This window comes from Sturnira hondurensis, unplaced genomic scaffold (genome assembly GCF_014824575.4).
Source record: "Sturnira hondurensis isolate 20B ecotype Veracruz unplaced genomic scaffold, ASM1482457v3 Scaffold0015596, whole genome shotgun sequence".
Lineage (NCBI taxonomy): Eukaryota > Metazoa > Chordata > Mammalia > Chiroptera > Phyllostomidae > Sturnira > Sturnira hondurensis.
The window spans coordinates 586,500-611,465 of record NW_028088227.1 but is presented as its reverse complement, the minus strand read 5'-3'; the positions used below and the strand labels follow the sequence as shown (position 1 = coordinate 611,465).

At 52.5% G+C, this 24,966-nt stretch overlaps 3 protein-coding genes, 1 non-coding gene and 1 pseudogene across 5 annotated transcripts; 2 read left to right on the top strand and 3 right to left on the bottom strand.

The window, feature by feature from the left end:
- Positions 1-9: 9 nt before the first annotated feature.
- DQX1 (DEAQ-box RNA dependent ATPase 1) lies at positions 10-7,480 on the top strand. Its single transcript, XM_037064915.1, has 12 exons — positions 10-618; positions 943-1,195; positions 1,455-1,648; positions 2,195-2,579; positions 2,916-3,149; positions 3,239-3,338; positions 3,441-3,599; positions 3,683-3,874; positions 5,623-5,742; positions 5,911-6,101; positions 6,423-6,613; positions 6,830-7,480. Exons 2-12 carry the CDS (start codon positions 962-964, stop codon positions 6,981-6,983), a joined length of 2,154 nt encoding a protein of 717 aa, XP_036920810.1. The 5' UTR covers positions 10-618; positions 943-961; the 3' UTR covers positions 6,984-7,480.
- On the bottom strand, positions 1,775-1,873 carry LOC119000375 (uncharacterized; annotated as a pseudogene).
- A 3,576-nt stretch (positions 7,481-11,056) lies between the features above and the next one.
- TLX2 (T cell leukemia homeobox 2) lies at positions 11,057-14,602 on the bottom strand. Its single transcript, XM_037064910.1, has 4 exons — positions 14,514-14,602; positions 12,634-14,292; positions 11,940-12,177; positions 11,057-11,825 (listed from the first exon to the last, which is right to left on the bottom strand). The coding sequence occupies exons 2-4, from the start codon at positions 13,037-13,039 to the stop codon at positions 11,609-11,611; spliced, it is 861 nt and encodes a 286-aa protein (XP_036920805.1). The 5' UTR covers positions 13,040-14,292; positions 14,514-14,602; the 3' UTR covers positions 11,057-11,608.
- A 3,066-nt stretch (positions 14,603-17,668) lies between these two features.
- Positions 17,669-17,828, bottom strand: LOC119000355 (U1 spliceosomal RNA). The gene has a single exon (XR_005069297.1). It is a non-coding gene; the product is annotated as a U1 spliceosomal RNA (small nuclear RNA).
- A 1,427-nt stretch (positions 17,829-19,255) lies between these two features.
- On the top strand, positions 19,256-21,826 carry PCGF1 (polycomb group ring finger 1). 2 transcript variants are annotated; one of them, XM_037064905.1, is made up of 9 exons: positions 19,256-19,386; positions 19,865-19,970; positions 20,128-20,280; positions 20,659-20,730; positions 20,848-20,953; positions 21,156-21,189; positions 21,288-21,374; positions 21,510-21,590; positions 21,693-21,826. In XM_037064905.1, exons 1-9 carry the CDS (start codon positions 19,294-19,296, stop codon positions 21,738-21,740), a joined length of 780 nt encoding a protein of 259 aa, XP_036920800.1. In that variant the 5' UTR covers positions 19,256-19,293; the 3' UTR covers positions 21,741-21,826. The 2 variants fall into 2 exon arrangements, with proteins under 2 accessions (XP_036920800.1, XP_036920801.1); XM_037064906.1 differs by lacking the exon at positions 19,256-19,386 and adding an exon at positions 19,428-19,467.
- Positions 21,827-24,966: the final 3,140 nt, after the last annotated feature.

Below are 24,966 nucleotides of genomic sequence, written 5' to 3'. Positions count from 1 at the left end.
TGGGGGTAGTCAGAATGGAACTGTTGGAAATCACCCCTTCATGTCAAGAGATGAGTGGCATTAAGTGTAACTAAACTGAAGATCCAACAGCAACTGGACGTAGCTTGGGTGTGGAGCCCAGGTTTGTGAAGAAATAGCTGCCAAACCACAAGTCCTCGGCCCTGACCACCAGTGTGACTCGGTTGGTTGTTACCCCACAAAGTGAAGGGTCGATGGTTCAATTTCCTTGTCTGGGTACATGCCCAGGTTTGGCCCCCAGATGGGATGCCGATAAGGCAGTTGACACGTTTCTCTCTCTTCCTCTCTCTCTAAAAGTAAATAAATAAAGTATTTTTAAAACAAAAATACAAGTCCCAGGATGCCTTTCACCGTACATGGTGTCTGTAGAGTTCATACATGCTCAGTGTGGTGGCTGGAGCCTGTTTCCATAGGCTCCTGACTAGGTCAAATAAGGTGGAGCAAATGGCTCCACCCCAAACACAAGTCTTTAGAATTGCCTTTGAGCCAAGCTCCAGGGTGGAGCCGGAACTTACCTTTGTACTTCACTCTGGTCAAGGTAAGTAGCTGGCTGCTTCTGGAACTGGCTGCCATTCTGACACGTCTCAGAGCTGCAAGCAGGTTTGAATCCAGGATCCTTGTGGCCCTGTTCCCCGATTCATGGTCCCTCTTATTCTTTATCCTTTTCCCTTGGGGTCCTTCCCATAGGTTTCACAATTCCTGGTGGCCCCTGTGATAGTCACAGGATTATTACTACCTGACTACAGGGTAATCAGTTTTGCTAGTCCCTTACTTTGAAACTCAAGTCTCCACCATTTTCCTAGCAGGCAAGAAGTGCTGGGAAGGATGGACCCCTGTATGTTATCAGCTGATGGTACAGGTTAGGGATCAGGGCTGAGATGGAAAGATGGTATGAAGCCTTAATAACTGCCCTGCCTTCTGTAGGTCCTACCAGTGAGGCACCATGGCCTCTCAGCTTGGGCTGGCAGAAGAGTCTGGCCGGAGCCCTGGGGAGTCTGAACTGGCTGTGAACCCCTTTGACGGGCTCCCCTTCTCTTCTCGCTACTATGAACTGCTTGAGCAACGCAGAGCCTTGCCCATCTGGGCTGCTCGCTTTATCTTCTTGGAGCAGTTGGAAAGTAGCCCCAGTGGAGTTGTGCTGGTGTCTGGAGAGCCTGGCTCTGGCAAGAGCACCCAGGTGTGGGGGCAGGGGTTGGTTTCTAGGAGTGGGCAAGGGGAGGGGCCAGGGAACTAACCCTTCCCTGAGCAAGGGGGGATTGGGCTGCCAGGAATTATGGGGGAGGTAGGCAAAGGGAGTTGGGTTAAGCTGGCCCCTGGGTGCTGAAGAACCAGGGTACAGCCCCAAATAAGGAAGATTAAGCTGGCCATAGCTCCCCTTGCACTTCTAATGGAAGTCCATCTTGATGGCTGGTTGTCCTTCCCTACCTCTATCTCAGATCCCGCAGTGGTGTGCTGAATTTGCGCTGGCCCGGGGGTTCCAGAAGGGCCGGGTAACTGTCACTCAGCCCTACCCTCTGGCAGCCCAGAGCCTGGCCCTGCAGGTTGCTGATGAGATGGACCTGACCCTGGGTCATGAGGTTGGCTACAGCATTCCCCAGGAGGACTGCACTGGGCCCCACACCCTGCTCAGGTGAGGCCTTCTGCAGGCCTGATTAAAATCTAATTCCCCTCACCCAGGAGAAACAAGCCTAGTCCTATGACATCTTACCATGTGCTCTCTCAACCCAGCTCACTGCCCACCCCCACCCCCCGCTTTTAAAATATAGAACAGGTCACAAATTTGCATGTCATCCTTGCATGGAGGTCATGCAAATTTCCATATTGTTTCAATTTTATGTGCTGCCAAAGTAAGCACCCAGCTCACTCTTTAAATCATGCATTATGCATGATTTATGCAGTGCTGAATTAAGCTCTTAACCCCAGCCAGGACCTCAGACACTCACCCTCACCCTCATCACAAAAGTCTCACTTTCCCAGCTGAACTACAGCTTCTGAACAAAGTATCGTCAGTCAGTGAGGTTGTAGGTCACTGTTAAGGGTCCACAGGCCCAGGAGTTCAGTCATGATCTTTTTCTGACTTTATCAAAATCTAGGGCCCTTGGGGAGAAGCTCCCCTGGACTTCTGGGTTTAGTCAGTGTCCACACTGACTCCCCTGCCCACTGCCAATGCCAACAGGTTTTGCTGGGACAGGCTGCTGCTTCAGGAGTTGGCCTCAGCCCGGGGCACTGGAGACTGGGACGTGCTGGTGTTGGATGAGGCTCAGGAGCGGTCAGTGGCCTCAGATTTGCTCCAGGGGTTGCTGCGAGATGCCAAGCTGGGAAACCTCCCACAGGACCCCAGAGTGGTCGTGGTTACTGACCCAGCCCTTGAGCCTAAGCTCCAAGCCTTCTGGGACAATCCTCCTATTGTACATGTACCCAGAGGGCCTGGTAGGTGTCCCACTCCCACCTACATGGACACTGCCCCTGCTGACCGAGTGGAAGTTGCCTGCCAGGCTGTGCTTGAATTGTGTCGAAAGGAAGCTCCAGGAGATGTGCTAGTGTACCTGCCCAGTGAGGAGGTAAAAAATCAGGCTGCAAAAGGAGCTCCTTACACGGCCTTCTTGTGCTGGGGAGCGGGAGCACTGCTTGTCAGAAACACAGAAACTGCGGTATTCCCTTGGTTGGGGTCCTGAGGAAAACGAGGATTTCAGGGTGGAGAGGTCTACCACCCTCTTCTGAGTCCCTCTAATGCCGACATCTGTGGTTCAGTGAATTCCTAAAGTTATAATACCTCCTACCTATTATAAGTATGTGTATTTTTTCAGAGTGAAGGGCCATAGCTTTCATAAGTTTTTCAAAGGGGTCTATGACCCAAAAAGGTGAAAACTACCCTAACGTCCCACCCCTCTCCCCAGGAAATTTCCCTGTGCTGTGAATCCTTGTCCAGGGAGGTGGGGACCTTGGCTATCCAAGGGCCTCCACCACGGGTGCTGCCCCTTCACCCAGGCCTTGGCCAGGCTGTTCAGGCTGTGTACGAGGACGTAGACCCGGGTGCCCGAAAGGTTGTGGTCACTCACTGGCTGGCTGACTTCTCCTTCTCCCTCCCTTCCATTCGACATGTCATTGACTCAGGACTGGAGCTTCGAAGTGTGAGTGACACAAGTGAGGGGGTGTGGAGGCTAAAGATACAAATGGCCTGCTCTGATCTATCTTGGCCTTGGTTGGGGGGTGGAGACAGGTGTACAGTCCTCAGATCCGAGCAGAATCCCAAGTGTTGAGGCCAATCAGCAAGTGTCAGGCAGAGGCAAGACAACTGCGGGCAAGAGGGGCCACTCCAGGTAAGAGCCTTTGCCCTCACTGAGATCAACCACGAAAGAGTCACCAACAGGCAAGCCCTGAGAGGTCCACAGTGGTCTTTCCCAGGTCTTTCTCCCCATCAGGATCCTGCCTCTGTCTGTATCCTAAGTCCTTCCAAGAACTGGAAGCTCCCCCATTGACCCAACCCAGGGTGTGTGAGGAAAATCTGAGCCCCCTCATATTACTGCTAAAGAGGAGACAGATTGCAGAGCCAGGGGACTGTCACTTCCTGGACCGGCCTGGTGAGCCCCCTCTTGCCGACGCCCTGCTCTCTGACCACCAGTCTCTGAGACTCCCTGCTCTATCAGCCCTGTTTCCTCACCAGCTCCAGAAGCACTGATGCAGGCCCTGGAAGACTTGGACTATCTGGCAGCCCTGGATGATAATGGGGACCTGTCAGACCTGGGTGTCATCCTGTCAGAGTTCCCCCTGTCCCCCGAGTTGGCCAAAGCCCTGCTGGCCTCCTGCGAGTTTGACTGTGTGGATGAGATGCTCACCCTCGCCGCCATGCTCACTGGTATAACTCCTCTCTCCCTGGCTCCTTTGCCTATCCAGTCCTTCCCCTTGGTGTTTTGGTGCTCGGAAGGCCAGCCCTTTCCCGTGCTCCAGTTCCCACCCCTCACAGTGCCTACAGAACCAGGTTTAATCAGCTATCTCTCTCTTATCTCTTCAGCCATTCCCTTCTGCTGGTTCTTCCTCTCAACATGCTTCAAACTCTCCTATCTGTTGTTACTAAAACCCACACCCCTCTTTCTCAGCCCTGTACTCCCCTTCAGCTGGACAGTATAATCTCCACCTGCTCCATCGAACTCTCACCCACCGCATTCCAGCTTCACGCCTGTCACAACACTGGGACAGCCTTCAGCTCACCAGTGACCTCCCAAAGACCTAATCGAGTGGACACTTTTGAGCCCTTATTCATGACCTTTTGACACTTCAGAATGTCGACCATTCCCACCTTGAAACTGCCCCTACTAAGCTTCTGTGTCCTCTCCTCATGGTTTTCATCTTCCCACGCTGCCCAGTCTGTTCATCTCTTACTTGGGCTCTTGGTCTTCTATTCATCCACTGTAAATTGGACCTCAGAGTTTTCTATTCTTGCCCCTTTTTATCTCCTCATTCCCTGAATTCTCTAAGCAAGTCGTCCACACCTGTGGTCTAAGGTCTACTTAAAATTTCTAACCCTTGTATGTCCCTGTCAATACCATTCTTCTGAACCTTAGATTCACACAGCTGATTGCTGATAGACATTTCTGGCAGCATAGTCCTCAGTACTTCAGCCTAGAACTAAACTTGACCACTTTCTTAAGTGACCTTCTCACAAGATCATACCATCATCTCTGCTCAGTACCACCATTCTAGATTAATCTTTCTCCAGGTTCTTTTATTTTTACCTCCTAAAGTTTTTAAATCATCCTGCTTTCCTCCACTCTCCCTCCATCAGTACTAATGTCAGGTCCTGTCACTGTTCAGTTGGGTTCTGTGAACTTCTTCAAACTCATGAACTCTCTTATTTAAAAACTCTTCTCCAACATCTGTTCTTTACATTCCAGACAGAATGTAAAACTCATTTGCCTGGCACATTCAGCCTCTCATGATCTGGTCCACCCCTACCTCCCCAGCTCTATCTCCTGTAAGTCTGCCATACCATTCCTGCCACCCAAAATAGGTGCTTGCAGTTCATGCTATGCTGCTTGCCCTTCCCACCATCTAGAATCCTCTCTCTACCCCTTCTCCACTGAGCTAATTCCTACTCAAACTTCAAGTACAAATACTGGCCCACCACTTATCTTGCTCATCAAGTTTGCTTGCTTGTTAGTCTCTTTCACCAGACTCCTTGAGGACAGAGACTGTCTTTCATTTATCATCAATGTATAATAAAGTGCATAGCATGTAGAAGTTATCAATGTCTTTTGTTTAAGGAAGCATTTTTTTTATATTTTATTCATTTTTTTAGCAGGGAAGGGAGGGACAGAGGGAGAGAAACATCTACGTGTGAGAGAAACATCAATCGGTTGCCTCTCCCACAGCCCCAACTGCCCCCAACAGGGGACCTGGCCCGAAACCCAGGCATGTGCCCTACCTGGGAACCGAACCTGCAACCTTTTGGTTTGCAGTCCGTTGCTCAGTCTACTGAGCCACACCAGCCAGGGCCAATGTCTTTTTGAATTAAGTTCCCAAAGTGGCATTTCTACCTTTTCACCATTCCACCTGTGCTGCTATCCTTTCATTCCCCAAAACAACCTTCCTGTCTTCTGCCTCCAGCCTCCCCTGGGTTTACCCATCCTCCACTCTGTGCAGAAGAAGCTGCCTTACGTCGGGCCCTGGAACATGCAGATGGTGATCACAGTTCTCTGATCCAAGTGTATGAAGCCTTTATACAGAGTGAGTGGTCCACTCTGCATCCTCTTACAAAATCCCAGATTTCCCAAAAGAGAAGTTGTATGCAACCAGCTGACAGGTCTCAGGAAGACAAGGCCCTTTGGCCAAGGGTTAGGTTCTTTGGGGGGATCATAAAGACTTGAGTTGAACCTGGTCCCTTTCTTCTCCTAGATGGAGCAGATAAAGCTTGGTGCCAGGCCCGGGGTCTAAACTGGGCAGCACTGTGCCAAGCCCAGAAACTTCGAGGAGAACTCCTAGAACTTATGCAACAAATTGAACTTCCCTTGTCCCAACCAGCCTTTGGCTCTGAGAAGAATCGCAGAGACCTTCAGAAAGCACTGGTGTCTGGATACTTCCTTAAGGTTAGAGGGAAGAATTGGGATCATAAAAGCAGCAGAAGGCAGAGAGACCAAAGATTGGAATGTCATCTCTAAAACTGAGGTCCAGGTGGCCAGTCAAAGGATTTTTTTAGAACCAGGAGAAACTTTCTCTGAGGCTTTGGGGTACAGGGAGCTCTGAAAATGTCATGTGCTGTGGTAGGGACTATAACATCTAGAGGTAATGCTTTACTTTCAAAACTCTCACCACCCTTGCTAATTCTTTCTCAGCCCCCTTTACTTTTTTTTCTACTATCTGCCTATTCTCTCTAACTTATTCCTTCAATTTCTTTGCCTTTCAATGAGGTGGCCCAAGACACAGATGGGACTGGGAATTACCTGCTCCTAACCCATAAGCACGTGGCCCAGCTCTCCCCACACTGCTGCTACCGAAGCCGCCGGGCTCCAGCCAGGCCTCCACCGTGGGTGCTTTACCACAATTTCTCCATTTCCAAAGACAACTGCCTTTCCATTGTTTCTGAGATTCAACCACAAATGTGAGTTTACTGACATTCCTCCTACACTGCCCATTCCTGTTCCTGGGGCCAAAATTATGGCTGGGGAGCTAGAGAGCTTTTTAAGAGGAAGAGATCATAACGGTTTATAGTAACATGATTTGAGAAGACAGGGTTTGTGGAAGGGACAGTGAGAAGTTTTAAAATCTGCTTTATGTGAGTATTCAGAAATCATCTAATTATGACTCTCTCTGTCAGGCTGGTGGAGTTGGCCCCTCCATACTTCCTGAGTAACCTGCCCCCCAGTGAAAGCAGAGACCTCCTGAACCAGCTGAGGGAAGAAATGGCAGATTCTTCACCAGAGGATGAATCCTCCGCCCAAGAGTTTGCCCATGCCTGTGTCCTGCAGTGACCGGCCTAAGGGATGGAGCAGAACTCATCTCGTTGCATGCAGTCCTCCTTTGGTCTAGCCCCAAGGCAACCAGCCAGATTTAGAAGCCAAAAATTGTGAGGTTGAATATAAATCTTGGAACCTGAGTCTCAAGAAATGGTGGACCGGGAGTGAAAGGAATTGGGTAAGCCACAATCTACGTAGGGTCGGATCCTTTCCTCCGCCTTGTTTTATTTAATGGAGAGGGAATGACATGCCTCTGTATCCCTAACTTAAGCCAAACCTACCCTTGTGCTCCATTCTGAGCTGAAAAAGTCCTTTTCCTATGGTGCCAAGTTTGAGATCGGTTCTGCAGCAGATGACACAGTATCAAAGACTCAGGACCAACTGCTCCAGTGATACCCCCTTGCCAGGTCCCTACCTCTGGTGAAGGCTTTGTACTATAGCCCTGATTGGTGTGGCTCAGTGGGTTGAGCATCCTCTAGCAAACCAAGAGGTTGCCAGTTTGATTCCTGGTCAGGGCACGTGCCTGAGTTTCAGCCCGGGTCCCTAGGTGGGGGCGTGTGAGAGGCAACCAATTGGTGTTTTCTCACACCCATGTTTCTCACATGCCAGTGTTTCTGTCCCTCTCTTCCTCCCTCCCTCTTTTGTAAAAATAAATAAATAAAATCGTTTTTTAAAAAAAGACTCTGTGCTATGGCTGAGCTAGCTGTCACTAACACAGAGCGCTAGTAGTTTGGCTACCATTGGCCTCTGATCCCGCCTGAAGCTTACTTCCTTCTGTCGCACTGCACCTGCCTCCAGGGGAGGAAGAACAAGAACGGGGTGCTACAGGAATCAGACAAAGTCTCCCCTTTCATCTTCATACAACTTAAGCCCGGCTCCTTCTCTAAGGCTATTGCAACCATTCCCAAACTCTCAACTGTCCATCAGATGGCTTCCCAGCAGCCCCTCACCCACCCACAAGCTAACATCTTTCTAAAAAACTTCAAGGAGAACTTCTGGTCAAAGTGGTGGCAGAGGCAGACATGGCTTGCCTCATCAACATTACAACTAAAGTATAGAACAACCCTCACTTGACACTGTCAGAAATCAAGTTGAATGAAAGTCTGACAACCACAGAAACCACATCCATCCAGACTGGTAGGAAGGCTGCAAACACGGAATAGGCCGGTCACATACCCACGTGTGGTGGATAAAAATTCAGAAGGGATATCTTGGGAGTGAGGAGTCCCAGCCCCACACCAGACTGCTCAGCCCAGGGTTCCAGTTCCAGAAAGATAAGTCCCCATGATTTCCGGCTGCAAAAACGAGTGGGGATTGAGTTAGTGGAAGACACTGCTAGAGCCCCAAATAGTTCCTCCTAAAGAACCTACACATGGACTCACCTACTGACACTCACTCCCCCTGAGCTCCAGCACTGGGGTAGCAGCTTGAGAGGTACCAGTGGCAAACTGGGAGAAACGGAAGCATCTGACATCAAGGTGAGCAGAGGCCATTGTCCCTTTTCTAAAACCTTCCCCTCACAGAGCCACAGAGCTGGCAGGTTGGCGTCATATCTGTGACTCCATCGACCTGGCCAACACTATTTGACATGACTTGGAGATCCCCAGAGATTCTGCTCCACCCAACTTACAGGTCCCCCAAGCTGCTTTTCCATTGGAATGACTGGTCTTGGCTGATGCTTCTCAACTTTCTAAATCCTCTCAAACTAGCAACAGCTGGCCTCAGGGAGCCCCGGGCCCTGCACTAGCAGCAGCCAGCCTGGATTCACAGCTTGGCTTCACACCAGAATCTCCAAGCCCAGGGTAAGAAGCAGCCATCTCAGATTGCTTTATAGCTCAGTCAGGGTGGCCCTGGGTGAAACATAGCTAGGGGGCTGACCTTGGCCTGCACCACCCAAAAAACCCCAGGGCCCATGCACCCAGTGAACATCGGAGCACCACCACCCTGCCCCTGAACAGCTGATCCTCCACTGAGGGTGAAGGTTAGTGGTAAGTGGTCACAGCCAACATTTGCAGCTGTCTGGCCTGGGTAAATCCCTCCCATTAATATGCCAACAGCAACCAGGCTCAACTGTAAGAGGAGGGTATACCCAGCCAACATGAAGGGTGCACCTTGAGTACCCAGCTTGGTTGAAAGGGGAGGCTGTGCCACTGGACCCTACAGGACACCTACTACATTAGGCTATGCTACCTAGACAGGGAGTGACAGCAGCTCTACCTAAGATAAAGAAAAGAACCCAGGGTGGCTGCCAAAATGAGGAGACAAAGCAACATGGCCCAAATGAAAGAACAGATCAAAACTTGAGAAAAAAGAGCTAAACGAAATGGATATAAGCAATCTATCAGATGCAGAGTTCAAACCAGAGTTCAATACTTTATTGAAGTAAAGTATTTACAGGGAAACAACAGTAGAGTTGATGAAGCTGAGAATCAAATCAATGACTTGGAACATAAGGAAGCAGAAAACAACCACGCAGAACAACGAGAAGAAAAGAGAACCCCCCCCAAAATGGAGATAGTGTAAGCAGCTTCTGAGACAACTGCAAGAGATCCAACATTCTCATCACAGGGGTGCCAGAAGGAGAAAAGAAAGAGCAAGAAATTGGAAATCTATTTGGAAAAAAATGAAAGAAAACTTCCCTGATTTGGTGAAGGAAATAGACATGCAAGTCCAGGAAGCACAGAGAGTCCACACAAGATGGATGCAAAGAGGCCCTCTCCAAGTTACTACATAATTAAAATGCCAAAGGTTAGAGATAAAGAGAGAGTCGATCTTAAAAGCAGCAAGGTAAAGAAGTTAGTTACCTACAAGTGAGTTGCCATAAGTCTGTCAACTGATTTCTCAAAAGAAACTTTGCAGGCTGGAAGGGATTGGCAAGAAATATTCAAAGTCATGAAAAGCAAGGACCTACAGCCAAGATTGCTTACCTAGCAAAGATGTGATTTAGAATCAAAGAGCAGATAAAGAGCTTCCCAAACAGGAAAACCATTATTATATGAAATGTTAAAGGGACTTATTTAAGAAAAAGAAGTTCAAAACTATGAACAATAAAATGGCAAAAATACAAACCTATCAACAATTGAATCTAAAAAACAAACTAAGCAAACTAGAAGAAAAGAGGCAAACATGGATAGGGAGCATTTTGATGGTTGCCAGGTGGGAGGGGTGTGTAAAGGAATGGGTAAAGAGGTGAGGGGATTAAGAAATACAAATAGGTAGCTAGAGAATATCCATGGGTATGTAAAGCATGATATAGGGTAGAGTAGCCAAAGACCTTAAATGCATGACCCTGGACACAAACAATAGTGAAGGGATTGCCTGATGGAGGGGGGGGTTGGGTGGAGGGGGCCAAATGGGAAAAAAATCAGGAGAACTGCAATGGCAAAATCAATACAATATAAATAAATAAATACTTCAGGGACATCATGCTTTCCTTTCTTTGCAGCTGGGGACTCCTTTTCCTTGTCTTCCCTTGGACCGCTAACTCCAATATCCTCCATCATCTTGCACATTGTAAAAGTGCTTGTAGAATTTGCTGGAAAAACATATTCACTCCAGAGAAAGAACTCTGCTTTCTCTTCAGAGTTTCCTTCTTTGGAGTTTCTGTCCCCGTTATTCCATGTATCTCCACCTCCATGTGGATGTCAACCTACTTCCCCCAAGGCACTATGCCAGAATTTATTCTCTCCAGGTTTAGCATTTAGTTTTGCCTTCAGAGTTCGTCTTGCTTCTGTCTTCCCAGTTTCCCCTTCATCGTCCATAACACCATTGATTTCCTGACTCCCTACATTTCCAACCTTGAAATTATCTTTGATTCTTTTTAGGTCTATCAGATTATTTTCCTAATTATTTTCCAAGTTCTGCTCACCTAACTCCACTGGGCCCATGAACTCTGTCCCCCATTCTCCCTCCTCTCTCCTGCCTGTCTCAGTGGGATTCGTGTTCCTAGATTTTCTCTGTCACCAAGTGAAAGATGGAAGAGAAGTGTCCTCTCCCCAGCCGCTCCCCCCGCCCCGCCCCCACGCTGTGAGGCTCCAGTGGGAGGCGTGGTCAGGAGTTTGGACGCGCACGAACAACACGAGGCTCAGTAAGGAAGGAATCCTTAGCGATTATTTTACAGAAGGACAAGATGCCCAACGTGGGTAACGCTCTGGTTCCCGTCGCAGTGAGACCTGTTCCCCAGCACCTCTTACACTGCTCCGCTGTCGTCCGCGTCTTCCTTCCATCACACCTTTGGTACCGACTCAGCCAGTGCGGGCGGCCCCCATCGCAGTACCACCCGTTCGGGCTCCGCAGCGCAGTTCCCACCCACCAGCCGCAGAATCCGGGCTCCCCCACGAAAGCCTCGACCAGCGCCCCACTCCCCGCACCGCACTGGCAGGTCCCGCCCTCTCGGCGCCTCAGGTCCCGACAGCCGTAAGACAGAAGTGGAAAACGCCCGCGGGATAGGCCGCGTCTCAACGTGCGGGGCCAGCGTGCCACGCTGCCCTGGGAGCCCGCGGTGGCCGAGGAGCCCTGGACGAGAGCCTCAAGGCCGGCGACTACTCCTGCGTTTCGCTGCCACGGGCCTTGGCCAGGGTGGCCGCACGCCCCGCAGCCCTGGGCACCGCGCTCCGTGCAGCCAGCCAGGCAGGCGTATCTCACACCACCGAAGCGAGGCCGGACACTGAAGCCACTTTGTTGTCCTCGGCCCAGGGCTGCAGGTTCTGCAGCGCGAAGAGGGACGAGTTGTGCAGGCACAGCGGGTCCGGGGGCAGCGGCGGCCGCAGCGGCCGCGGTAGCGCGTCTTGCTGCAGGTGCAGGAGTAGTCGGCCCGCGCGGTGCCGCTCCGCCTCGCGCTCCTCCGCCGTCTGGCGCCTGGACGGGCGGAGACGGGGAGTCAGCGAGGCTGGGCCCTGGTCCGGCCCTCGCCGGCCCCGTGCCTCTCAGCCACTCGGCCCGGCCCGCGGTCCCTCCCGCCCCGAACCTCACCGCCACTTCGTGCGCCGGTTCTGGAACCACGTCTTGACCTGAGCGTCGGTCATGCGCAGGGCCTTGGCCAGCGCCGCCCTCTCCGCCGAGGCCAGGTACTTCTGGCGCAGGAAGCGCCGCTCCAGCTCTAGCACCTGCGAACGCGAGAAGGATGTGCGCGGCTTCTTCCTCTTTGGAGGGGTCCGGTTTTGGTAAGGGTGTCCGATGCGGCGCGTCCCGGAGAAGGGGGAAAGCGCGGCTGCGGGGAGGAAGAAAGAGCGGGGCAGGGTTTGCGGGCGGTCGAGGTGCCCCTGGGAGGAGAGTGCGGCTGCCCGGGCCGCAGAGCTCCCGCTCCCGGTCCTTACCGGAGCCCCCAGCTCAGCCCCACAACAGTAGAGGCCTCGAGACCAAACAAGGGAGAGGGCTCGGAAGAAATAGCCCTCCCCCTCGGATGATGGAGAATTGGCCCCATAACTTCACCCTGCTCTCCCCGCGGTGTGGACAGTGGACTGTGGAGAGGAGCGCGGGCATCGACGGCAGCTCCTTTCCCATCGCCTCTCAGCAGTGGGATCAGGAAATACAAGATGGGAGGGCATCCCCTGAAATGATCTGGGGCAGGAGTATGAAAGGGGACCTGGATTTGGATCCAAAGGATCAGAGATGAGGAAACCCGGCCAGTGAGTGACAAGACGATAGAGGGGTTGGGCAACCTCACCGGTGAGACGGTCCTTGGCAAAGCGGCGTCCGCTGTCCATCCAAGGGAAGGTGAGTCCTGCTAGGGCCCCGGCACCGCCCAAGCCCGAGGGGCCCGGCATCGCAGGCGCGCCGCCCGAGGGCGGCGGCACGGGCAGCGGGCGGTGCGCGGGGACACGGATCACGCCGCCCGGGCCCAGGCCCGGGCTGCCAGGTAGCGGGCCCAGGGCGCCTGAGGGGCCGTAGCTTGAGGCTCCGTGAAATCCACCCGAGAACGCCACGCTCTCCCCCTGGCTCTGGCCCTGGCCCGTGCGACCCGGGCCTAGGCCGCTCCCCGGGGGCTCCGGGCAGCTCAGGATCTGATCAATGCCAAAGCTGATTGGTTCGTGATGTGGGAGGTTGTGCGAGGCCAGCACCGCAGGTTCCATGGGTCCGAGTCAGGGAAGACCGCAGGAGGTTCGGCGGCTGCGGATGGCGCCCCGGGCAGCTCTGGGAGCGCAGCAGCGGAGCGCACAGGGCGGCGGCCTCAGGGGCCGGCGGAGCCGGCCACGGCGGCGCGCCGGGCCCCCCAGGACAGCTTCATCCCAGGGCACGGGGAGTAGCCGCGCCCATGCCGGCCTCCGCGGGGCCTCGGTGCAGGAACTCGCATCCCGAGGGAGCGCGACCGACCAGCGTCCCGGGAGCGCCCTTCTGTCTCTGAAGCGCAGATGGACGCTGGGCTGGCAGGGCCTCTGCCCGAGTCCGGGGTGGAGAGGGTTGGCAGGCTCTGGCTGGGGCAGTGACTGACGGATCTGCCTCGAGTGGGCAGTGGGGGCTGGGGGGAGTGTAGGGGCGGGGCCCGGCCCATTAAAGGGGAAGAGACGCCCGTGTGCGCCAAGCGAGGGGAAGGCTGGGCTGTAGGGACTGCGGGGGTGGGGTAAAGAGGTGGCGAGGGTGTTAGGAACCAGGCTCAGCCCGGGAGGGGCCAGAGCCTGGGAGGCTACGCGCTGAGTCAGCCGAGATGCTCATGGCTACTCCATCCTGGCCAGCCTCCGCCTTAGGGCTTCCTCGCAGATACCTCTTCTCACACTCCCTATTTTTTTGCCTCCCGATGGGTCCTGCCTGCGGACTCCCGGATTCGTTGTGCCCCCCGCCTAAGTGCCCTCGAAGACCAGATCTCGTTGTGGTTTCTTGGATGCGTTGGGAGGCTGCTGGGGAACGACGCTGGCGACTTGAAGGCCCAGGAAGACCGCAGGTGTGGGAAGTGGCAGCAGGGCGCGTCTGGTGGGCTAGGGTGCGGAACCACCACTCTGGGCCAGGGCCTCCTGCCCTCTTCCGCAGGACCCCTAGCTCCCTTCGGGAGTGCCAGTAATCAGTGCCCTGTTTCTCAGAATTTCGATTTTCTCAAGTTGGTGTAAAGCGGACCCTTGGCTCAACTCAGACCAGCCCAGGCCGGTGTGAGGAGGGGCTGCCGTTCTGCCCCCGACCGGAGACAGCCAACAAGGGACTCTGCCTCTCCACTCTGCGCCTAGGAAGTCTGTTCTCACACGCTCCCCCTCCCATCCCCACCACTACCACCACCAAAGACGGGAGGACGAAATCGCCACGGGAGACACATGGTACCTCAGTGAAGCCTTCAGATGATCCCAACCGCCTCGTTTCCCACTGGCGCTTTGCCCTACCCAAGCGCAGGAAACTGCGCCTGGAGCGTGTTGGAGAAGGGAGGTGGGGAAAGGCCGAGGCAGCTTGGTGACCTTATGACCTCTAGCAGGGGACCCAGGAGTAGGAGTGTGTGAGCTCTGCGTCCTCGCCGGGGATGGGACCCCTGGCCGGGCGGGCCCCTTCGCCTTAGACCCGCCCCTGCCGCCGCCCGGCCCGGTGCAGGCCGCCATAATCGGGTTAGCTGGGTCGGAATTACATTACCTTCCCCAGCCTGCCCCGGCCCTGGGGGGGGCCCTGGCGCCTCCAAGCCGGTGAGACTGGGCGCAAGGAGGGGGTGTTCCTATCATGCCGTGGCGGGTTGGCACCAATGAGCAACGTGGCCTGCCTCGGACACGTGGTGGCCAAAGGGCGCCACCCCGCTGTGCCAACCCCTGGCCCTCGACTCCAGCCCACTGTGTGCTCGGTTCCAGGCTGCCTGTCGTCACCCCGTGGGAGCCAACACGCCTTCTAAGTCTAGTACACGGGTCTCCCTGGGAGCGGGAATCTTCCAGTTGACTCTCCAGGATCTTCTGGGAAAGGCTCTGCCCCTTCTTTCTCCCCAGCAGATGGGCTGGCAGCCTGGTGCCTGGGGCAGGGTGAGAGGTCTTTTCTCTCTAGGGAAGAGAGGCATGATATTTGGGCATCTGGACAGGAAGATAAAGAAAAGAGAGTGGGCGCTCTCCCCCATGCAAAGTTACTAGCCCCTCAGTGTTCTCAGCAGCCTCTGTCTCAAGTCTGGGGGAGGGAGGCCGTGGACATTAATATGTGACATCCCTCCCCAACCTTGTCCACCCCCATCATCTAATTTCTCAGCCAGCCAACATTTCCTTCTCTTTCTCTCTTTTTAAAGGATTTTATTTATTTTTACAGAGAGGGGATGGGGGGGAGAGAAACATCCATGTGGGAGAAAAACATTAATCGGTTGCCTCTCCTACTGGCCTTGTGCTCCACCTGGGGACCAAATCTGCAACCCAGGCATGAACTGGTGATCTTTCATTTTGCAGGTGACCTTTCACCTTGTGGAACAACACCCAACCAATTGAGTCACACCTGGTTAGGACCAGAGCCCCTTCTGAGACCATGGTGGGGAGCTTCTGCAAATTTGGCAGGTGTGTTATCTTGGTAGAGAAGACAGACATTATCACCTTCCCTAGCCCTTCACAGAAGCCCAAGCACCCTTTCTCAGCAATAGAGGGACGGGGCTCTTAGAGAGCCATGAAACCTGCTATTCAGGCAAAACCTTCAGACGTAGCTAGGCTGGATTCCCCGCCCCCCCCCCCATGTGAACAGAAATGCTAGGGAGACAGCAAAGTAAAAAAGCCTCTTCAGGGGACTTGCCTGCAGGTCAGGCGTTTGTCCGTCCCTTTCCCCACTCTAGGAGGTGAGCCTCTGAGGAGAGGGTAGGCACTAGTGTACCTCCAACCAAGCCAAATAAATCAATCCTGGGATGAATCAGTGAGTGAATCAATGAAGGAGAGAAAAGGCAGTACGGTATAGACCTGCATACGTGCTTACTGTACACCCTGTCTTTTGAGGTCAGCACAGATGGCACTGCCACCCAGAGGCTCCTAACTGATCCTTTGGAGGAAATGGCCAGAAGTACATCCCACTCTGCTAGGGAATTTTAAAAAAACATTTCAGGGCCCCACTTTAAGAACAAAGGGCTTTCATTTCTGTCAGCCACAGCCCTAGGAGTTTCTCTGCTTGCCTTCAGTTTGCCAATTCCCTGGAAAGGAGGGTTTCTGCTAGCCTATGGAGGCTCTGGGGTCAGCACCCACTCACCTCCCATACACACTGCTTTGGATTCATCTCACCATCTCTGCATGCACGTGGCCCCCCAACTCTTCAAGTTTTCAGCTCTCAAGCCTGCAGCTTCACAAGAGGCCACGTTCTCAGCCTGTGCTTCTGCGCTTTCCCTTCCATTCTGTCATTGGTATCGTGTCCTTCCCTTGAGATCACCCCCCCCTCCTGTATCATCATCATTTCTCTCATGAACTCAGTCCTTCCTACCCCCAACTGCCTTGGATCACTATTTTCTAGGAAAGTCTTTGCCTGACTCTTCATGAAAAACTGTTTTACTTTCCTGTTTAGTGGTCATACCCACTGCCTCCATTTTCTCACTATTTATTCTTTTACCCCACAGCAAGCCACCTTCACTACACAGAGAGCTTCAGTGCCAGTGTCCATTACCCAGGAACCTCTGACATGCTTTACTTTGTTGATCGCTGACTCTTTGTTGAAATGTCCCTTATTTGGGCTTCCATATATTGTCTCCTTCTACATCTTTGGACTTTCATGGTAAATGCTTATGTTCTTTCCTCCACTGACTTTTCTTCTTCCACTGTAGACTGTGAGCATTCTTCAGATCCCAGACTTCAGCTTTCTCTCTCTCTACACCTGCTTAGGTTTCATCCATTTCAGTAGTTTTATCTATTACATCCACCCAGAAAACTCGGAGACTTCCATCCCTGTTTCTGAGGCTTGTGTTGTAGCCCCACCATTATAGCCTCTGACCAACTATAGCCACCGGAAGTCCAGCAGGCTGGAGGACAGGCTCCCCTCCCAAGCTCCTTACTCACTTCCTCCTATTGTGCTTTGTCTTGACATATTTCATATACAGCTCTTCCTTACCATTTCTGCTGATAAAAAGCCTAATCTAGGCCAGCATCACTATCACCTACTTTCATTCATTTGTTCATCCAGAAAACTTTGACTGAATACCTGCTCTGTACCTGGCACTGGACATACAGCTGTATAGACACAACAGGAAAAAAAAAGTCCCTGCCACCGAGAGACTTACATTTTAGTGGAGAAGGCAGGTGTAAAACAAGAAAAATATGACAATATATTAATAATAAATGTTAAGAAGAAAAATAAAGCAAGGAAGGGGGAGAAGTGGAAAGGTGGGGAGCTGTGATTTATCTAGAGTGAAGGAGTAAAGGCCTTGAGGAGTAAAGACCTGAAGGAAGAATGGAACCATTTGGACATCGGAGCATTTCGAGTTGGGGACACAGTGGGAGAACATCCTAGTGCGTCTGTGGAACAAGCAGAGAGAGGGCCGGTGTGGCTATAGAAACGGGATGGTGGAGAACCTGTGCAAAGCTTTGTAGACCATTGTAAGGATTTTGCCTTTTATTCTGATTTTTAAAAGGAAGCCATTGAAAGATTATAAACAAAAAAGACACCCGGTTTTTAAATTTTATTTTTAACAGCTTTTAAAAGGTAAACCTAACATAAAACTGCACATATTTAAAGTATACAGTTTAATAAGTTTTGACATGGGGAAACACCCATGAAATGATCAACACAATCAAGATAGTAAACATATTCATCAACTTAAAAAACTTTTCTTGTATCCTCTCCCCTCCTTTTTTTTCTGGGAGAAGGTGAAGCAGTCCCCCACCACCATAAATTATGCAGTCAATTTTCCCACATTTGGGGAAATCACAGGGGTCAGCATATCCAGATGCAATGGATAAGTCTCACCCTGGGAAAACCACCTTGGTTATCATGGTACCTCCCCTGCCAGGTAAGTATCGTTGTATCCTTTTTTATTCATGTTTTATCAGAATTGCTCTGAGTTGCACTGTTGAGAATAGACTAAAGAGCGGGCAACGGTGGAAGCAAGAAAAGCAGGCAAAATACCACTACTCATCCGGAGGATAGAGGATGGCATCTTGGACCATCCTCTATCCTCAGGGATGTAAGCAGTGGCTATAATGAGAAGTAGTTGATTAAAAAATCACTACTGCCATAACCTCTTGTCATTTATCCACTGCAATTCACTCTGAAGATAAATGAACAAAAGTGTTTCTTTCATGGGGTAACCCTCTCCAAGAGTCAGCTAGTGCCCTAAGGCCCACAAGCTAAAAGTCTTTACTCTGTAAGTCCCTGCTTCTTCTACCACTACTCTCAAATGCACAAGTTAACCTCCTTCCTAGCCCTCTCCAGTCACTCCCCTCCACTCGAAGCCTTCCTTTTCCGTTTCCACCACACTTTTTCTCGCCCGTTCCCAACTCTAAATTGTCCCCACACGAAGTTCCACTTCCTTCAGAAAGCCTTTTGGGGTCTCCACAGGGACCCCAAAAGGCTTTCTCCCTTCTTCAACCTCCAAATGCATTCTGTGTTTAAAAAAACTTCATAGTAAACTTATCCTTGTTTTTTTTTTAATCCCACTGTAAGTTCCTAGGGACAGAGGTGTACAAGCTTTCCTGAGCCCCTGAGTCTTCCCCAAATACCGGGCTGAGCTTACACTACTGCAGGGGCTCACTGCCTCAGCTTGTCCGTGTGCGATAGTGTCCTAGTCGTCCTCCCCTCCTCCTTGGGCATCTGCTCTGCATTAGTCTGTCCCAGGCCTCCGCAGGCGCCTATGATTGAATCATCATCATTAACAAGGGCCTGCCCCCACCCCGTCCCCGGCGGCAGGGGAAGGATGGGGGTAGGGGTACGTAAGATCTCCAAGTCTCTAGGGTTCCCTCCTCTCCGACACCCTCTCCGAGACTCCGAGACTCCGGAGAAACTCCCGATTGGGAGTTGGGGGGAAGGCCCTCCATCGGGATGAAGCTCCTTAATGTCAAGGCGTCAGCAGATGAGGGCGACACTACCAAGAGAGGTGCCGGGAGGGGCATTAGCGGGGTGGTAGTCACAGGAGCTGGACGACCCTGAGCGGTGGCGGGTAGAGACCATTGGGCCTTTTCGGGTAGGTGGGAAGAGTCTTTTGCAGGCTCCAAAAGTTAGTCCCGAGCTCCGGTAGAGTCTATCACGGCGATTACTACCAAAGGTCAGTGAAAAAGGGCCCCTCCCCACGCCGCCCCCCTTCCTAATTACTGGGTGAAGAGGGGGAGGGGCCATTGGGGCTCAGGTGAGCACACGGGGAGAAAGCACATGGGCGGGGACTTACAGAGAGTCAGCAAATCCAAAAAGACCTAAGCCCTTGTTGCTAGGTGACAAGCCCCGCCCTGCAGGCGGCACCGGAAGTGGCAGGCCGGGATCAGCCTTTAAGATGGCGTCTCCTCAGGGGGGCCAGATTGCGATCGCAATGAGGCTTCGTAACCAGCTCCAGTCAGTGTACAAGATGGACCCGCTACGGAACGAGGTGCAGGGGCGGCAGGGTTACTTCTGTGGTCTGTTTAACCAGCTCCAGTCAGTGTACAAGATGGACCCGCTACGGAACGAGGTGCAGGGGCGGCAGGGTTACTTCTGTGGTCTGTTAGCGTTGCGAACTGGGGCCGACTAGAGGACAGGCCTTGGCTGGCCGGGCGCCCAATGCGCCTGCGCAGGGACAGGGGTTCCAGTGCGCCTGCGCGACTGCGGTCGAGTTGCCAAACTCCGGGCTAGGACGCCTGCGTACTGTGCCGCCCACGTCTTGTACTCTCCCCTAGGAAAGAAAGGTCGGGAGAATCCACGTGAAAGGGGTCCCCGCTGTGCGCAGAGCCTTCTCCTCAGCAGAGGGGTAGTGTCAGCCCTGGGGACCTAATCCCCTGCTGACCGTGTAAGGTGCGGGGCTTGGCCGAGGGGAAGGCGCAAGGATTAGGGCTGGGAAGGGTGATCCGTGACGGAGGTTGTTCCTGCAGGAGGAGGTCCGAGTAAAGATCAAAGACCTGAATGAGCACATCGTCTGCTGCTTGTGCGCCGGCTACTTTGTGGATGCTACCACCATCACAGAGTGTCTTCACACTTGTAAGTTTTCTGGACCCTGACTTGTTCTTTCAGGCCCTATTTCCCACTAAGCAGGTCATCAGCCTCTGTACTACCTGTCCCAGCCACCCAGGCACCCCCTCCAGTCCATGAACCTGCTTCCCAGAGGGCCTGAGAGTCTGCTTTTCTATTCCTGCAGTCTGCAAGAGTTGTATCGTGAAGTACCTCCAAACCAGCAAGTACTGCCCCATGTGCAACATTAAGATCCACGAGACACAGCCACTGCTCAACCTCAAACTGGACCGGGTCATGCAGGACATCGTGTATAAGCTAGTGCCTGGCTTGCAAGATAGTGAGTGACCAACCTGACTCTGAGGGACTTCTAGGGGACTGATGCTAGGTAGCAGCTTGAGGTGACCAGGGCTTTGTGGGACTAATGTAGGTAAAGAGGTTGCTCTAACTACTGTGGCCCAGTTGGCTGGGCATCCACCCACAGAGGAAGAGGTTGCCAGTTAGACCCTTGGGTCAGGGCACATGCCCGGGTTGCGGGCAGTCTTCAGTTGCGGTGGGTGCAAGAAGCAGCCAATCAGTGCTTCTCTCCCTCTCTTTCTCTCTCCCTTCTCCTATCTCTAAAAATAAATGAAATATTTTAAAATAAAGAGGTTGACAGCCAGAAGGACAGAGTGAGGGAGAGCTAATACTTTACTGCCCATCCTCCACTCCCTTCTAGGTGAAGAGAAACGGATTCGAGAATTCTACCAATCCCGAGGCTTGGACCGAGTTACCCAGCCCAGTGGGGAAGGTATGTCCCTTGACAGCAGGAGGGTAAGGTAAAGCCCCCAGAGCGTTCTTCCTGCCCAGTTTTGCTCTTTGGGGAAAAAGGACTGTGGAACCTGTGCTGCTCCTCTGTCTTTCTCAGAGCCAGCCCTGAGCAACCTTGGCCTCCCCTTCAGTAGCTTCGACCACTCTAAAGCCCACTACTATCGCTATGATGAGCAGCTGAGCCTATGCCTGGAGCGGTTAAGGTGAGGGGCAGGTTCTGGGCTATCTGAAATGACAGTGTCATTGACCCAGAGCCAGGGAGGGGCTCAGGGAGAGGGCTCCCAAGGGAGTGTCTATTCCCTTAAAGAGAGTCTGTCACAGCTGGGTGGGGATAAAGGAAAGATACCACAGCTCTGGATGGGGATAAAGATAGGGCTCTCTAACCTGTGTCTCTTTCCCCCCCAGTTCTGGCAAAGACAAGAATAAAAGTGTTCTGCAGGTGAGAGGGGCTAAGGGAGGGCCTCTCTAAGGGGACTCCCTTCCCCGGGGCCCTTCCTTCACACACCTTGTCTTCTTCCTTACTTTCCCCATCCCCAGAATAAATATGTCCGATGTTCTGTTAGAGCTGAGGTTCGCCATCTCCGGAGGGTCCTATGCCATCAATTGATGCTAAATCCCCAGCATGTGAGTATTCCCACAGTAGGTTCTTTTGGGAGGGGGAGGGGCCACAAAGGGAGGGAGAGAGTTTAGAGTGGGCCAGGTTAGTTTTTGATGGTGTGAGAGGACAGTTTGTAAAACTGTGCCCCATCTGCCTTCTAGGTGCAGCTCCTTTTTGACAATGAAGTGCTCCCCGATCACATGACCATGAAGCAGATTTGGCTCTCCCGCTGGTTTGGCAAGGTGAGCCAGGTCCAAGGCAGTCCCAGGGCAGGGGTGGGCTGAGGGGGCCTTTTAGGTAAGGACTCTCCCACTGACTACCTCTTCCTCTTGTTCTGCCCCTAGCCATCCCCTTTGCTTTTACAATACAGTGTGAAAGAGAAGAGGAGGTAGGGGCCAAGCCTCTATCCCATCCCTCCTCCCTTCCCTCCCCAAATATTTATGTGAAATTAATTGTGGCTTTATTTTTTTGAAATAAAAACTTTAATAAAGCACCTGTCTTCCTTCTTTTCTACCACACACTCATGCTTTGTCCTGTGCCTTGCTTCCCTCAGAAATCCTCTGAGTGTCATCAAGAAGGATGTCCCTCAATGAATGACCAGAGAAGAGGGGTAGAGGACCCTATACATGTAAAACTCAGAAAGTGAGCTAAGTGAGGCCAGGCTACCCACACCAGCTGTTTTGGTGAAGGGAAGTTTTTCTGGAGGGGAGCTTTGACTGTCTTTGGGTGTTTCAACCTGTGATACAGGCCTGAGTGGAGGGGTCCTAATTCAAGACTGGTGAGTGTAGGGCTTGGGTTGGACAGTGGCCACTACAGAACTGAAGAGTGATGTTTTAAAGAAAAACCCAAAGATTTGGACCGTGAGGAGTCTTAAAAAAACGGGGGCATGGGGCACACCACAGGGATAGTCAGAGTTGGAGACCTGGCTATGTATACAAGATTCGGTCGGCCTTCAGGTACCTGGGTCAGGGGAAGCTGGGTTGTAGAGAGGGAGCTGGTGCCCAGCAGAGCAAAGGCAAGTCCAAGGCACTTTACAGATAATTCAGCAAACATTCCTTGTCCTCATGAGTGGCCATCAGCACTGGGCTGTGGAAATGAACCTAGCCAGTGTCTCTGTTCTCTCATTGGGATAGCCAGACACTTGCCTGACTGGGGCAGTAAGAGAGGGAGGCTGAAGACCTAATTAAGAAAACAAATGGGCTGGGACAAGCCAGATAGAGCAGGCAGCGCAAATGTTACCAGACCCCAAGTTTAAAACCTAAATCACCTGGCTTTAGTCCAATCTCCAAGATTCTGAACACTTCCCATGTTTCAAGCCTCGTGCCCCGGAATGCCCCTCTCCCCCACCGCCATACTCAGCTGTCCTATGTGTCACCTCCTCTAGGAAACACTCCCTCAGTAAGAATCAGGGTTCTTTCCACAGACCTTGGGCCTGTTTCTACACCAGCATAGGAGGTCTGTCCAGAAAAAGTCCAACCATTGTAAATAATAATGGTTTGCATGATGACATCGATGTAACCTGGCCGCCAAGGAGAATTGACTGAAGAGCACATGCATGAACAGTGACAACTTCACTGTACTAGTCAGTGGGGGTGGTAGATGCCATTGAGTGAGCCTGTGTACTGTGTGGCTGGTCATTCAGAACGACCGAAAGAGTAGGGGTGTCCAGCCTGTGGCCCATGGGCAGCAAGCTGCTCAGGAAGGCTCTGAACGTGGCCCGACACAAAATTGTAAATTTACTTAAAACATTAGATGTTTTTGTGATTACATGTCACAATGTATTTCATGTTTGGGCCAAGACAACTTTTCTTCCCGTGTGGCCCAAAGACATCAAAAGGTTACATACCCCTGGAGTAGAGCAACAAATCTGCATCAAATTTTGCATTAAATTTGATGAGTCAGACGGCTGCAGCTGCGGGCAACTGGTGATTGGCAGCTTCATCACGACAGCGTGCCCATTCATGCGTCAGGTCTCCTGCAGAGTTTTTTTGCGAAACATCAAATCGCCCAGGTGACTCGGCCTCCCATAGCCCAGATCTGGCACCCTGGAACCTGCCTTTTCCCAAAACTAAAATCACTTTTGGAAGGGAAGAGATTTCAGACCTTTGATGAGATTCAGGAAAATATGACAGGGTAGCTGATGGTGACTGGGAGAACTGTGTGAGGTCTCAAGGTGCCTACTTTGAAGGGGACTGAGATGGCCTTGTCCTGTGTACAATGTTTGTTGTATCTTCTTCAATAAATGTCTCTATTTTCCTGATATTCCATCTGGAAGATGTCAAAGTTCTCTTTGATACTTTCCAGACCTCGTATATCTCAAGATTTTGGATTAATTCTGTCTGTCCCAGGGCTCCCCACCCTCTTCTGGGATTTCAGCTGCAGTAGAGCACTCTGCATCTAGGCTCTTCCCAAGGCAGTTCATGTGGGAAAGGGCATTTCTGAGGAGTGACTTGGAAGGGAGAGGTGTGAGCTAGGGGGAAAGAATAGAGACACCCCCCGGGGACTCTTCTTGGCCCAAGCAGCTTCAGGAATTGGGGAGTAGTCTGACTGGGGTTTGGCTTGGGTCAAGAATGTCAAGCTAGAATACAAGGCTGCCAGAGGCCCCCAGGCCTGAATGCCAAGCTGGGGGATGAGGCCTCTGACGACAGACACGGGGCTTGTGGCCAAGGAGCAGCCAAAGGCACTCAGGCCTGGACCTGCGGTGGAGCAGCTGCCCCACCTCACCCCACCTTAACGGAGCCTCACTGTTGCCTGTCAGCGACTGCGGCGGTGGCAGCAGCTGCGGGCCATTTTCCCAGGTTGCTGATGCAGGCCAGCTGTGGGCTCTGCATCTCTCCTCTCCATCTCTCCCTCATCTATGGGCTCATCAACCCCCTTCCTGGTCTACTCCACACAGACCCTGTCTCCTGGGGTGACTCAGTTCTCTACCTGCACCAGGACAGGTGAGTCAACTCCACGGGTTCTCTCGGGCTCTGTGACACAGCACACGTGCACTGGCCCTGTCCCCAGGGCCTTTGACCTCGAAGTACTTTCAGGTGTAAACGTTAGTCCTCAGCTGCAGGGCCCCAGCCACCCTAGCCATCCCGGTGGGTGCCTCCGCTGTCCGCCTCCGCTGTCCTTTGTCACCTAGCTGCTTTGGCCCAGGAGAGGAGAGGCGCCAAGATTTGCATGCCTCCCCCCCACCCACCGCACCCCGCCCCGCCCCACCTTTGGCACCGAAGGGATCCGGTCCTTCTCAGCCAAGCCAGTCACTCCCCACCCCTGGGGGGAGGGGAAGCAGGGGTGAGGACAAAGGACTTCCCTGCCACAGTGAGTCTCAGGGTGTGTGTAAGTTTGTGCGGGGGCGGGAAGTGTCGGAGTATTCCGTGCTCCGCGTCCCAGCCTGCAGCACCCCCTCAGCCGGCAGCGGTATGCAGAGCTCTTTGTGAACCAGTGTAAAAGGACATAAAGAACTCACGAACTTGAGTCCCTAGAAGTATCAAATCTAAAATCTCAGTGTTTAAATCAGTTCATTCTTCCATTTTCTGGAAGAGAAAACCATCCCTGAAGTGTGCGAGATGGATGGATGCCCCGCCCAAGCTCCTCTGCTTGGAGTCGCCTCCCTAAAAGCCCCACCCA